Source organism: Ambystoma mexicanum, chromosome 2q (assembly GCF_040938575.1).
Source record: "Ambystoma mexicanum isolate Mex_15411 chromosome 2q, UKY_AmexF1_1, whole genome shotgun sequence".
NCBI lineage: Eukaryota > Metazoa > Chordata > Amphibia > Caudata > Ambystomatidae > Ambystoma > Ambystoma mexicanum.
Window position 1 is genome coordinate 865,164,647 of NC_090924.1, and position 12,492 is coordinate 865,177,138.

A 12,492-nucleotide genomic window follows, 5' to 3' on the forward strand; every position below is an offset into this window, starting at 1 on the left:
GTATTTATCTCGGCACTGGGAGTAAGGGGTTTGCCGTACACCCGAGACTAATACTCTTGGGATGGGGAGAGTCACCTAAGAGGGCGGTCCAATGTATTCATGGGCATACATGACATTACCCCCTAGCTCAAGTATTTGTGACCATCTTGGGGGAAACCTTGTATTTAGAGATGACGGTCATCTCCAACCTACCCGAAGATTTGATTCTAGGTTGTAAAATCCTACAATTCCATCGGTGGGATGTTTCAAATTACTCAAGGGATTGCTCAGAAAACCGAGACAGTGGTACAGTCCCACCAATAAAAATAAATGGGCAAAACCCTCCCTCTGGGTCTGGGCAAGTGGGATTTCACTGGGAGTGACTCCTCTCTCGGGGACAAGGACTCCCATTCCTGCAAGGGACTCCCGGTCCAAATTACATTGTTTGCCTACATGGGAATTGGAAAGACTGTTACTTCTGTTTTTGACTATCCCAATAGTGGCATTTCTTCAGTCTCTTTGGCTTCAGGTAATTATTGACCTTACTGTGACAGTCAATAAACGGCGACACAGCCCTTTTGTTTGTGATGACATACATAAAAAAAGAGGAACCTAAAAGAGAGGGAGAATCCTACTCACAGGTGAGTCTGATGTCCTGGAGGGGTGGAGCAATGCTACACCGCGGAACCAGCGGTAGCATAGAGAGCGCAAGACAAGCTCGCAAGATGCCAGAAGGCTGGCACCCTGACAGACCGAGAAGCCAAGGTCGGCAGAGACTGAGATGGCAAAGCGACCATCTCACCTGGTGGCATGACCTTGCAGAAGCCGTAGTGGGTTTGGGCCCTGTCGATAGATGCCGAGATCAGACTGCAGTGGAGAACTCGCATCCCTGATCTCGGCAGAAGTGCAACAACTGACGAGCCGGGCAGAGTAAGAGAAGCGACCACCTTCGAAGAGGGGCGAACATTAACAATAGTGGCTGGAGAAACCACAAGGGTTATGGAAGCTCGGAAAACCCGAACGAGCAGATGCTGTGCCGAGGCCCTGATGAAACAAGCCTGTTGGAGGTCCAAAGGACTATGGGGAGTCCTGGGAACGTACATAACTGGGAGGAAAGAGAACCTGGAGGGTCCAATGTTTAAGAGCAAGACCATGAAACTGCTGAGCACAAAGTGAAAAATTGTGTACTTATATTAGAAAAACCTTGTCTTTCCTGAGAAAAGGAAAGTGTATGGAATAAAACTAAAACCTGAAATATGGCAGAGAGAACATGCAGGGAGGCTGAGGATTGCAATACAAACTTTTGATGATTTTTGTCATAAAAGATCCAAATTCGATGAACTTTTAAAACCACCTTCTTGGAAAAGAGATCCAATTGTTTGGGCCAGCAGAAGCAAAGACTTGAGGCCATTGCTTCGCCCTCCTTCTTTTTGCTGTTTTTCTCGAAGTGGTAGGGCCAGTCGGGTATTGGGATTCGGACTGGGAACGATTTAATTTTGACTTTGACAAGCACCCTTAGTTTTAGATTGTTGGGTAGGGAACTCCCTTATAGCAATAGGGCTAGATGAGCGGTTTTTGAATAAACACTGTTGAACCATGGCATTCCTTAGCCCGACTTTGTCTTCTGCCTCGCCACACCAGCTGAAAATGAGCAACGACATATAGTATTCTGTAGATGAAATATTGCGTACAGTACAGGCACTACCATATATTTAGGTGATGTAGGCCGTTTTCATATAGTATGTGAATATCAATAGCAAAATGTGCACCTGGAACATTAAAAATGTAACTGGATTCTTTGTTTTAAACCAGCACAAGTTCTTAAGATGCTTAATATGTGTAAATGTGGTACAAGATGTCTCACTTCTAGATGCGTATTTCGTTTTTTTTGTAATCTATATTTTTGTCCAGCGATTATATTTTAAAGTCTTAACGTTTTCACAAGTGTTTTCTTCTGTTTTGACTGCATCGGTATGCATGCGTTTAAGTGCGTTTTTATGTTTCTGATGTCAATTTAAATTCAGTTAACAAACCTCACATATAAACTTCAAACCACTGCGCTATCGCAGTAGTAAAGCGAGCATACGCAGCCGTTAGATCTCGTCGTTAGTCTAACGCATTCCTGATGGTTGGAATGTGTACGGCTGTTCATCTTTCGCAGACCATTGAGGGGCTGGCCGTCTGCACATTCAACAAACTGCTTACAGAACCATATGTGTGCAAACAGTGTAAGAAGTCCCAGACTGCTCTACTGTAAGGCCACTCTGCTACCTTACCCTAGCCCCAAACAGCACAGCTACTGTGGCTCATTGGAAGCAGTGTAGATTTCACCACCTCATTCACAAGCTGTTTTTTTTTATGGTCGGTGTCAGGGTTTGATCCCGTCGCTTTACAAGCAGCTCTTTGTCTGCACGCAAAGAGCCATTCACTTAAATGAAGTGCTGGGATTTGCCCTCATTGCAATAAATCAGAATGTGATCTGTCTGCGCCATTGCCAGACATGATTACTCGAGCTAAACTGAGCTGAAAGTCCTGGCTTGAACCTGGTCCAAGGAGGGCCAGCATAGAAGCGCAATGATTGATGGTCTGTTTTTCCTCATGCTGGCTTCTGTTTGAGCACACTGAAAAGCAATAACCCTGAACAAGATAGATTCTCCGCTGTCACTGACGCACCGGGTAAAACAATGCTCTCACTAATGCTCTTTGTGTCAATTCAATCTTCTTCGCAGCTGGCTGAGGAGTTGCAGAGCAAGCCACTGAGCAGCGAGATCAGAGAGCTGTTGAAACTTCTGTCAAAACCCAATCTCAAGGTGAGGACATGTTGCACCTGCAAGACACCCACACTTCCACGTGAACTATTCACCAGTCTTGCAGTGGATTCCTGTGTCTGTTGGAATACTGTGGTGTAAAAGGATGTACTTGTGAAGACTAACATGCTAAATTACAATGCCATAAGCTATCTCTTTACAAAGAACATGCTGGATACACCTACACTTAAGTTTTTAAATATGACTTTCTTTGTAAGGTCTCAAATGTATAACGTGAGTTCACAGGTTTGAAAAAAAAAATATGTATACTTTTTTTTAAATTAAAGCAGAATTGTGTAAACAACCATTTTATAGAAAATGTCTCCAGAAGGGAGATGCTCGTCGGAATTCTCTAGAAGGTTTTATTGTCGGACATCTGTGATAATCCATATCCGAATATTCATTTGTAAACTTGAAAATGTAACCAAGTTCTTGAATTCAGGTTTGAAACTAGCACACGATGTGTAGATGCTTACATTGTGTAGTGGATGGTCAGATTTATCTTGGACAATATGATATCCTAATGCTGCAACTATTGTATATTACAAGTTAGCATTATGAAAGCTTTGGATGCTAGCAGTACATGCTTTATTTACATTCAAACTGACATAGTTGTCGTTTGTGTAATGATTGACCGTTGCAAACAAAGGGTACGCGCTTTCTATGGTGTTTTTCCATTCCACCTCAACGCAGAGCCCTTTTGGTAACCTTGTATGCTTACCTTATAAAACAAGGACACAATCCTTTTTTACGCTGCTGTCATACATGCAAACTGATGTATTGTATTAAATGCCCCTGTCCCAACGCCTACGCTGGCAGTACTTTGAGATCCATGAGCAAAAATCCGTGAGCAAATACTTAATCTGTCGATTTCGAATGACCTGTGGTGTCATATTCCACACCAGTTCAGCACCCTGAATGACATTTTCGTTTTAGAAATAGTCCAAGTCCATTGAAGTGGTTGAAATGTTGATGGCAAACCCGTCACATTGATTTGGATAGAGCAACATTATTGTATAGCCACTTCAAGTTAATTAAAAATTCTGATAAACTCTGTGATGAATCTTGTGATGTGATCATGCCTTCCCAGGGGAGAGTCTCTCCCCATGTGGCCAGGGAAAGTCAGAAGCTGGCTGATCCAGCCCCTGGGGGTAGCTATCTGAGGAAGGACCACATGGGGGAAGATGAGCCTTGTGTGTCTGTAGAGGCATCGCCAGACGAGAGATGGTATTTCCCCTTTCCACTAGACCGTGATAATTCCCCCCTCCCCCTCAATTCCACCGACCTGTATGGCATACTGTAATGTTGCATTAGAATGCCCCATGATGACTAAAATAAAAACTCAGACATCCCCCTTTACACTCAGAACATGACACCCCACCTATCCCCCCGAACAATATCTTTATGGCTTATTGTGGTGTAGACCCAGTTCAACCACCTTACACCAATAGTAGAACTCTTTCTAACTTCTTCTGTAAAGACACTGAGACAAGGAAGAGCATGGGATCAATGAAGGGAATGGATACAGAGCATGGAACTGGAGACACGCTCTAGTTTGTGGATCCAGGAGGTGGCACAATGTTTAACAGGCAGCGTCGAGATGGAAGGAAATTCCCTTCACCCGCCGCTTGTCTGGAAACGATGAGAAGCCAAGCTGTCAGCCGAGCAGCAGTGGTCGAAGTGGGCGGGAGCGGTCGGGAACGGTGCTCCTCTACTTTTAATTAAGTTTTACCGTTCCTGTACTTTTATTTTAAAAAGAAACCGTTCCAGAACGGTTTCTTTTTAAAATAAAAGTGTAGGAAGACGTTGAAACTTGCACTATCAGTGCACTGCGCAGGACGTTTCCTTAAAGAGCAGGCACGTGTGTTTTGGGGTTTTTATTGTGCATGGGAGGGGGCGCAGCGATGGGGTCTGTGGGGAGCGTGGTAGGCCAGTAGGGAACATAGTTCCACTACTTCTTTTCGTACACTTCGACCACTTCCGAGCAGTTGCACATGGAGGCGCCAGACTGGAGCAGAGAAATGTCCCTAGCTCAGGCTGGGAATCCCAAAAGTGTAGAGCGAGGTCAAGCCACGGCACAGAGAGGAGGGAAGGTAGAGACCTACCCAGAGATGCCTCCCCTAGGGCACTGGAGACACCGAACTTTGGTACGAGGCAGTGGAGAAGCTTCACGCCGGCAAAGGAAGTCAGAGCATTAGGCAGACACCCTTCTGCTGCAGGGCAGAGCCGCTCGCACCACAACTAGAAGCCAGTGAGGCAGAACCACGGCACAGAGAGAAGGGAAGGCAGAGGCTGGCCAGGATACTCATTTCCAAGGGCACCGGAGATGGCAAACTGGTGCGCAAGGGAGTGGAGAAGCTTCACTCCGGCAAGGGAAGTCCGAGTCAGACAAACAACCTTCTGCTGCAAGGCAGAACCGTTTGCACCATGACGAGAAGCCGAATACGAAGAAGGATCTGAGCGAGAGCGGGAACCCCGACAAGCCATTGCAACGCCAGTGAGCCCACAGTGGAGGGTTGGGACACCAGGTTGTGCTCTGGGAACATATAGATATTTTTTTGTTTATTGGCTATTCATCATACACAAATTTAGCAAATCTTAAATTTCCTTCACAGAAAATAAAATGGAAAGGAAAAAAAAGAACATAAGAAATGTCAGGTTAAAATTCAAGTATGCAAGCTACACAACATTAAGATAAGCTCTCAACAATTTCATCATTAAGGTCCAAAGAATTAAGAAATCCCAACACAAATCTCGCCTCAGTCTTTGACAGGGTAAGAGTCGCCAGTGCTGGGCTACTTTCTGGGTCCGCGTCTTACTCCCGATTCATTACAAATTCTAGAACAGAATTTTGCAGCATTAAATCGGTAAATTAATATACACAAGCAACCTCTTTTTATACAAAACTGTTTTGAAGGTATAGATCATATCATATTTACATTAATGAATCCTGGACGTGCATATTAATGGGGCTTCTTAAGCTGAACAAGTTTATGGGAAAATAAACATGAATGCTATGCTTCCAAAAAGCATGTCACCATTTTTTGCTTGGAATATATTCTGCACAAGCTGGCATGTACTATCAGTCCTGAAAGTAATCATCTAGTTTATTTGAAGCATATTGATGAACCATTTAATTTTCCAAAATGCGCCGCCACACGTTGTTTGTGTTTGGTGATTTATATTGTACTTAAAAGCACTCCTCCCAGCTTTTAAGGGCCATGGTCTGCCATCAAACCCATGTTGCACAGCATAGTCTTGTTCCTAAGGTGAGTTTGTTGTCCTTGTGCTATCCTCCCGGTCACTAAAACAGATGGGACATAGCTCATGGGCAACACAGTTGGAACCTTCAAAAACATTTTGAATAATAGAGTTCTAGTTTTGTTAAGAGCCAACACTCCAGACGTTCCCCTGTTTCCATTTTAGCAAACATACGGGGTAATTCATAGATTTCAGCGCAGAGGCAGGGCACGCGAGCAGCACAGAGAGGGAGCATGCGCCAGCGTGCGTCAGCTGTGTGCGCTAAACAGCATTCTAGCGCACTGCGTGTTCATGGAATTTCCAAGCCATTTTGAGCGCTGGCACAGCAAACATCCTGCAGTGCCAGTTACGCCCCCAAGAACGCCCCTTGCGCAAGGAAAAGCCCTTGAAATCCCCAATGCAGCACAAAGGGCCGTGCTAACCCTGGACCATCTTACAGGGCCGCTACACTGTAATTGCATGAAAATACTACACGTACCCCGCTCACGGCAGCCAAAACACGTGAAAATGTACTTGCGCACCCCTCTGAACATGCGTACCCCACTTGCGCCAGGTAAATTGCATAGAAAAAGTACCCCCTGTGGTGTGGGTTGCCTGTGGGGCATGCCCAGGGTGGATGGCCTGTCTGTGGGGCATGGGGTGGGTCGATGGGGGGCCTGCATGTATTTCGGGGGTGCGCGGGAAGTTTCACACGCAATAGTCCTGGCAAGAGCGGGGTACGTGTGTTTCGGGGGTACGCGGGGAGTTTCACATGCGATAGGCCTTCGGCGAGCGGGATATGTGTATTTCAGGGGTGCACCGGAAATTTCACACGCGATAGACCTTGGGCGAGGGGGATACGTGTATTTCGGGGGTGCGTGGGAAGTTTCACACACGATGGGCCTTGGGCGAGCGTGATACGTGTATTTCGGGGGTGCGTGGGAAGTTTCTCACACGATGGGCCTTGGGCGAGCGGGGTACGTGTATTTCGGGGGTGCGTGGGAAGTTTCACACACAATAGGCCTTGGGAGAGCGGGGTACGTCTATTTTGGGGGTGCACAGGGAGTTTTACACGCAATTTTGCATTGTGGCCCCTCCCGGGTGTGCTCTCACCCCCTCCCCATGCCCTACAGGCAGCCCACACCACAGGGGACTACCCTACACCCCTCACCATGCCCTGCAGGCAGCCCACATGGCACAATGCACTTGTGAGCACACTCCTGTCCCCCGCCCGTCCACCCACCCACCATTGACGGTCACCTGCCAGCAGGCCCCGACTCATGACCCCCCACACACCCACCATTGACGGGCACCTGCCAGCAGGCCCCGACTCATGTCTCCCCAATCGTGATGGGGACCACCAAACACCATGTTCTAACAAGAGACCCATGGGCCTAATGCCTACACAAATCCGCCCTGCCCCCAGTACAAGCACACAAGCATCCACTGCCCTCTTTCCCAAATTACCCATGCCATGAGAGCCTGAAAAGAACCACCATGGCCATGCATAAATGTACAACAGAGCCACACAGTGGCAACACATGACTGAGGCAATGCTCATTGAGACATGCACAAAACCAATGAGAGTACACTACACCAATAATGAAGAAATATGATTTGTATTAAAATACGTAATGAAAAAACAGACATATCAAACTTGTAAATTAAGAAATGATTGAATCCAAAAAAAAAATAAAAAAATCCAATTTAAGACAATCCACAAGAGGAAAAAAAGCAAAGGGTTCAATTTCAAATGTCCAAATAAAAAATAAACATTGATCCATGGGATGACAAAATAAGTAAAGTATGTACAAGTCTGTGAAAGTCTGAAGGGTCCATGATGCAAAAACAAAATTAAACCTACCAAAAATCCTATAAAAATAACTACATACATAAAGTGGAGCAAAGTCCACGGACTCCAAAATAAAGAAAAAACAAAGGACCTAACCCTAAAGAACTATGTACAAAGGCGGCAGGCAAGTCCAATGGCTCACTTGTTGATGTCCCGGGCCAGGGCATCATCGAAATCCTCTTCAACGTCATGGAGGCGGGCCTCTTCCCTGGCCCCGAGGTCTCGCAGGGATGCAGCCATATCCTCCTCCAACTCCCTGCGAGTTGCCTTGAGGCACTCAGCCCGCCTAAACACCCTGCGCATGGAGTTCTCTGCCCTGACCATAGTGAGCCTTGCCTCTTCCACCCACTCCGCCGCTCTGCATCTATTTGCCGGGCCAACCGCTGCCACACGGAAGACACTCCCAATCCAGGGTCCTCCTGCCCCTGTGATGTTGATGGCCCCGAGCCATCATCGCTCCCACCTTGAGCCTGCTGCTGCCGTGCATGTGCCCTGCCTGTCGATGCCTGCACGTCCTCCTGCTGGGGTCCAGTTGTTGGGGTGGCCACCCCTGCTGGACCTCCGAATCCCGACTGTGGCAGAGATGTGTCCTCCACCAGCCTGGCCGCAGGGCCAGCTCCACAGGGTTCCCAGGTGATCCGTGGGCAGGAAGATGGCACAGAGGATGACTGGCGCATAGGGGGTTCAGTTGAGGATGGGGTCGGTAGAAGGTCCAGCACACGGAGGAACCCAACACTGGTGACCTGTCCTAGTAGGTCGACACTGTCAACGAGGCATCCGAAATAATGTGGATTGTCCACACGGGAACCCTGCACGTCATCCCGAATGCCACCTTGACGCAACGACACCCCAGCCAGGACAGGCTCAGCACGGTCCCGGATTGCCACGTCCGCAGGGAGAGGAAGGCCAGTTGTTGTGTGCGCATCCTCTCCCTGAAAACCGGTCTGGATGAAGGCATCCCTGCTGGTGCAGGATGATGCAGTCACAGGATCGGGCACAGGATTGCACACGGGCACCTTCACGGCCTCCTGTGCTGCCTCCTGTCCCTGCCCCTGGACTGCACCAGTGGAATCCCTCCCTCCGGGCCCCGTGTGTGGGCCTTCCACGGCCTCCTCCTCAACCAAACCCCTCAACTACCTGGATGACTCTGTGCCATCTTCCTCCATAGGCCCCTGTGGGGTCTCAGCTGCCCCTTCTGCCAAGGAGTCCACCTCTGACCTCCGCCTCTTGGACCTACCCTTGGCAGCTGCGGCCACGGGCGCGGCACCAGACTCCTCACTCCCCGAAGAGATGACAACCCGGGAGGGGAGCTGGGCCTTGCGTCTCCGGCTGGCAGTGGGATACCTGCCGCTGTGCTCCACAGCACCGTCTCCGCCCTCTTCATCAGTTGATGCTGTAGACAGGGAGAGACAGAACACAGTCATCAGGGCACTGTACAATGTCTGATACACACATGACAGTTGCACATGAGTGGCAGTGTCAAACTTCACAGATGGCATCACACTCTCCAACACACCATTTGAACCCACACACATGCGCAAATTAACAGGAATGTTGCAGCAGGCAGCAACATCCATACATATACAACAGCATGAGCATCCGAAGGTTAGCCTGACATCACATTCAACACGGGGAGTGCCGAACACGTGCAGACACGCCCCAGACATACATGCATCTGTACATCTCCACCACCTGTCACAGTGAAATCATCGGCAAATATGTCACATCTGCCAATCAGACTCCTACTTGTCTGTGTCACATGCATCCATGGTGTATCACATTCGAACACATGTCAAACGAACGCACATGTATGCCGTGCATATACATGAAGGTGGAACCAGCATCCATGTGTCACACCACAACCATACCACAGTACATGCACAGAAATGCAAACAGGTGTGCATCCCCACATGCATCTGTGGATCATGCATTTGAACACATACACTATTGATGTGACTCACACATGACTGGACTCACATGCGGCAGATTCATGTCCCTGCACATACACATCCATACATGGGGCTTTCCAGACATATATCCAAGCTGCACACTCCTGGCACACCTCAACATGCACTGCGTCTAATCCGTACCTATGGACACTTACCGCTCGACTCCAGATGGGTCTGCCTCTGAAGGACCTGGAGGTGGAGCGCTGGGCGTATACGTTCCAGGAGGACCCTCATCTGGTTGTTGGTAAGGCGGACCCGGCACCCCTCTGCATGTGCTGGCTCCAAGAGGCGCCGGGCCTTGGTGAGTGTCCTGGACCTGAAGTCCTCCCAGCGCTTACGGCCATTTTGCGTGCTGCCACCCCCTCCATGTGGATGGCAGCCACGATGTCCTTCCAGATCCTCATCTGTCCTTCATTGTCGGCGCGTGCTCTTCCGAAGAGGGCATCATAATGCACCAGGACTTGCTCCACCAGGATATCAACTTCTGCGGGCCTGCAGCTGGTAACCCTCTGCCTCTCTAGCTGGGGGTTGCCAGTGGTCTCTGATGTTGTTTCCCCCGACATGGCAACCCCTGAGGCAGGTGTGGGTGAGCAACTGGGTCCTGGTGCTGGCTGTGTAACGATGTAACTTCGGTCGGGAGTCTACTGTTCCAGCAGGGGTGGTCACAGCAACTGGACCCCGGCAGATGGCTGACGTGCAGGCACCAAATCGCAGGGCACGTGGCCAGCAGGCAGGCAGGCAGCAGCAGATGGGAGCGGGCTCAGGGCACTGGGGGGCAGAAAAATGGCCTTCTGGGCAGGAGCGTGGTCTTCCGTGTGTTGTCGCGTGGCCAGCTTGATACGGAGTGATTTGGCACGTGAAAAAACTGCACGTCAGTGTGTAATTGGAGGAAAGGCCCTTAGCACGTAAGTGACGTTGCACGTGTGGGCTGGGTTAAAAGGTACGCATAGGACGACATTTTCTTGTACGTGCTTTTTGTGGATTGCGAGCGGGTGATTTTTGTACTTCTTGTCGGTTCACACGTGATTACTTCACAACGGTTCCAGTCCATACTCCTTGTATACTCCGACAGCGTTCAATTCTTCTTTTCGCAGTGGTGTTGCCAACGCGCACACACGCGTCTTATTCACGTTCTTTTTCCAGGCAGACGGTGAGTCGCGCACGTATTTTTCAACTGTGGTTGCCCCCGTGTGTTGCGTACCCCTTCAGAGGTCATTGTAGCCTGTGTGTACCATGCGTATGCTTATTTTTGTGTTTCTGGGTGCCACAGCGTAGTGCAGTTTCTTTATTCCACGCATGTGGGCTACCAGGTGTCGCGTGCATGTTAAATTATGTTTTCGGGGCACCTGAGCGTTGCGTGACTTGTTAACTTTGGTCACAGCCTTGCTAGAGCTCTAGGGTACGTATTCCATCTAGTACCCTGCCCCTTTCACCCCAATTGCCCAGGACAATTGTTTACTGCACCTCCCATTCGCACAAGAACATCAGTGCCATGGTTGGGAGGCGACCAAGTGGTAAGGGAGGCAAAGGTGGCCAACCTCCAAGAGGTGTCCGTGGTAGGGGACGTGGCCAGGATGTGCAGGGTGTCCCAAGAGGCCAGTGTGTGGAGGACCAATCGGGGACACCTGTGCCCCCTTCCAATGGGTCAGGGAGATGCAGCTGCCACCATGCCAGCTCAGGCCTTGTTAACCCGGCCCATATTGTTGACTGAACTGGCACAGGAGGACTCACAGGCCGACTTCCGTGTCACCAAGTCAAAGCCACGTGTGGCGGTGAAAGTTGCTGTCACCAGGCCACGTGGATCTGGGGCAGCAATGTCATCTGCTGCCCCAAATATCCAGGGTGAGGAGGCTGCAGGGGCAGCTGCAGCTCAATCCACTCCAGCTCTGAGTCACCCAGTCGGGACAGTGTTGGTCCCAGACCATCACACCAAGGTTGGTCCTGCCAACATCACCCAGCTGCCAATGCCTGCAGTGAGACCTTTGCCCAGTCCACCTGCGCTTCAGCCTCTACTGACTAGAGCGTCGTAAGCCACTCAGGGTCCGCACCACCTCTCGAGGAAGAAGGGTGCTATTGCGGAACAGGCTGGGACCCCAGACACCACTCCCCCTTCCGGTACGTCAAGGAAGCATAGTTTCAATGATGTGGAACTAGACGCACTTGTGGGATACGTGTCGGCCCATGGCCGCGAAATGCTGGTGACTGCAGGGTGCAAGACTACGACTGCTCAACGTAGGGCCCAATGGCAGTGGATCGTGGACCATATTAGTTCCCTTAGATTTGTGAGGCGCACAGCTGATGATTGCTCTAAGCGGTGGAATGACCTCAAACGCAGAGCAAAAAACAAGCTGGCTTCCAATCATGCCTCTACTCTGGTGACTGGCAGTGGGTCTCCACCAGAGGAGGAAGTACTCACAGAACATGAGTCAATTGCTGGAGACTTCTTCACAGAGGATCAGATCCAAGGCGTGGGAGACCTACCAGATCTTGAGGCAATGTCCGGTGAGTGGGCATGCATGTGTGTGCAAACCATGTGTATGTTGCTCGGGTGATGTATTCTGATTGAGTGCCAGGTGAGGCTGTGTAGTCATGACTGCTATGGGTCACCCATGTGGTGCCTTCAAACCATCCCCCGGCCTTGGGTTTGGGTTTTACAGTATCCCTT

The 12,492-nt window shown here is 49.6% G+C and overlaps 1 protein-coding gene across 6 annotated transcripts in view; it reads left to right on the plus strand.

Moving 5' to 3' along the window:
* The window catches only part of MPP7 (MAGUK p55 scaffold protein 7), a 1,979,219-nt gene that overhangs the window by 707,033 nt on the left and 1,259,694 nt on the right, over nt 1-12,492 (plus strand). For all 6 annotated transcript variants that reach the window (XM_069648102.1, XM_069648107.1, XM_069648105.1 and 3 more), the window contains one exon: nt 2,709-2,789. In XM_069648102.1, the coding sequence (XP_069504203.1) occupies nt 2,709-2,789 (81 nt within the window). The remainder of the gene's footprint in view (nt 1-2,708; nt 2,790-12,492) is intronic.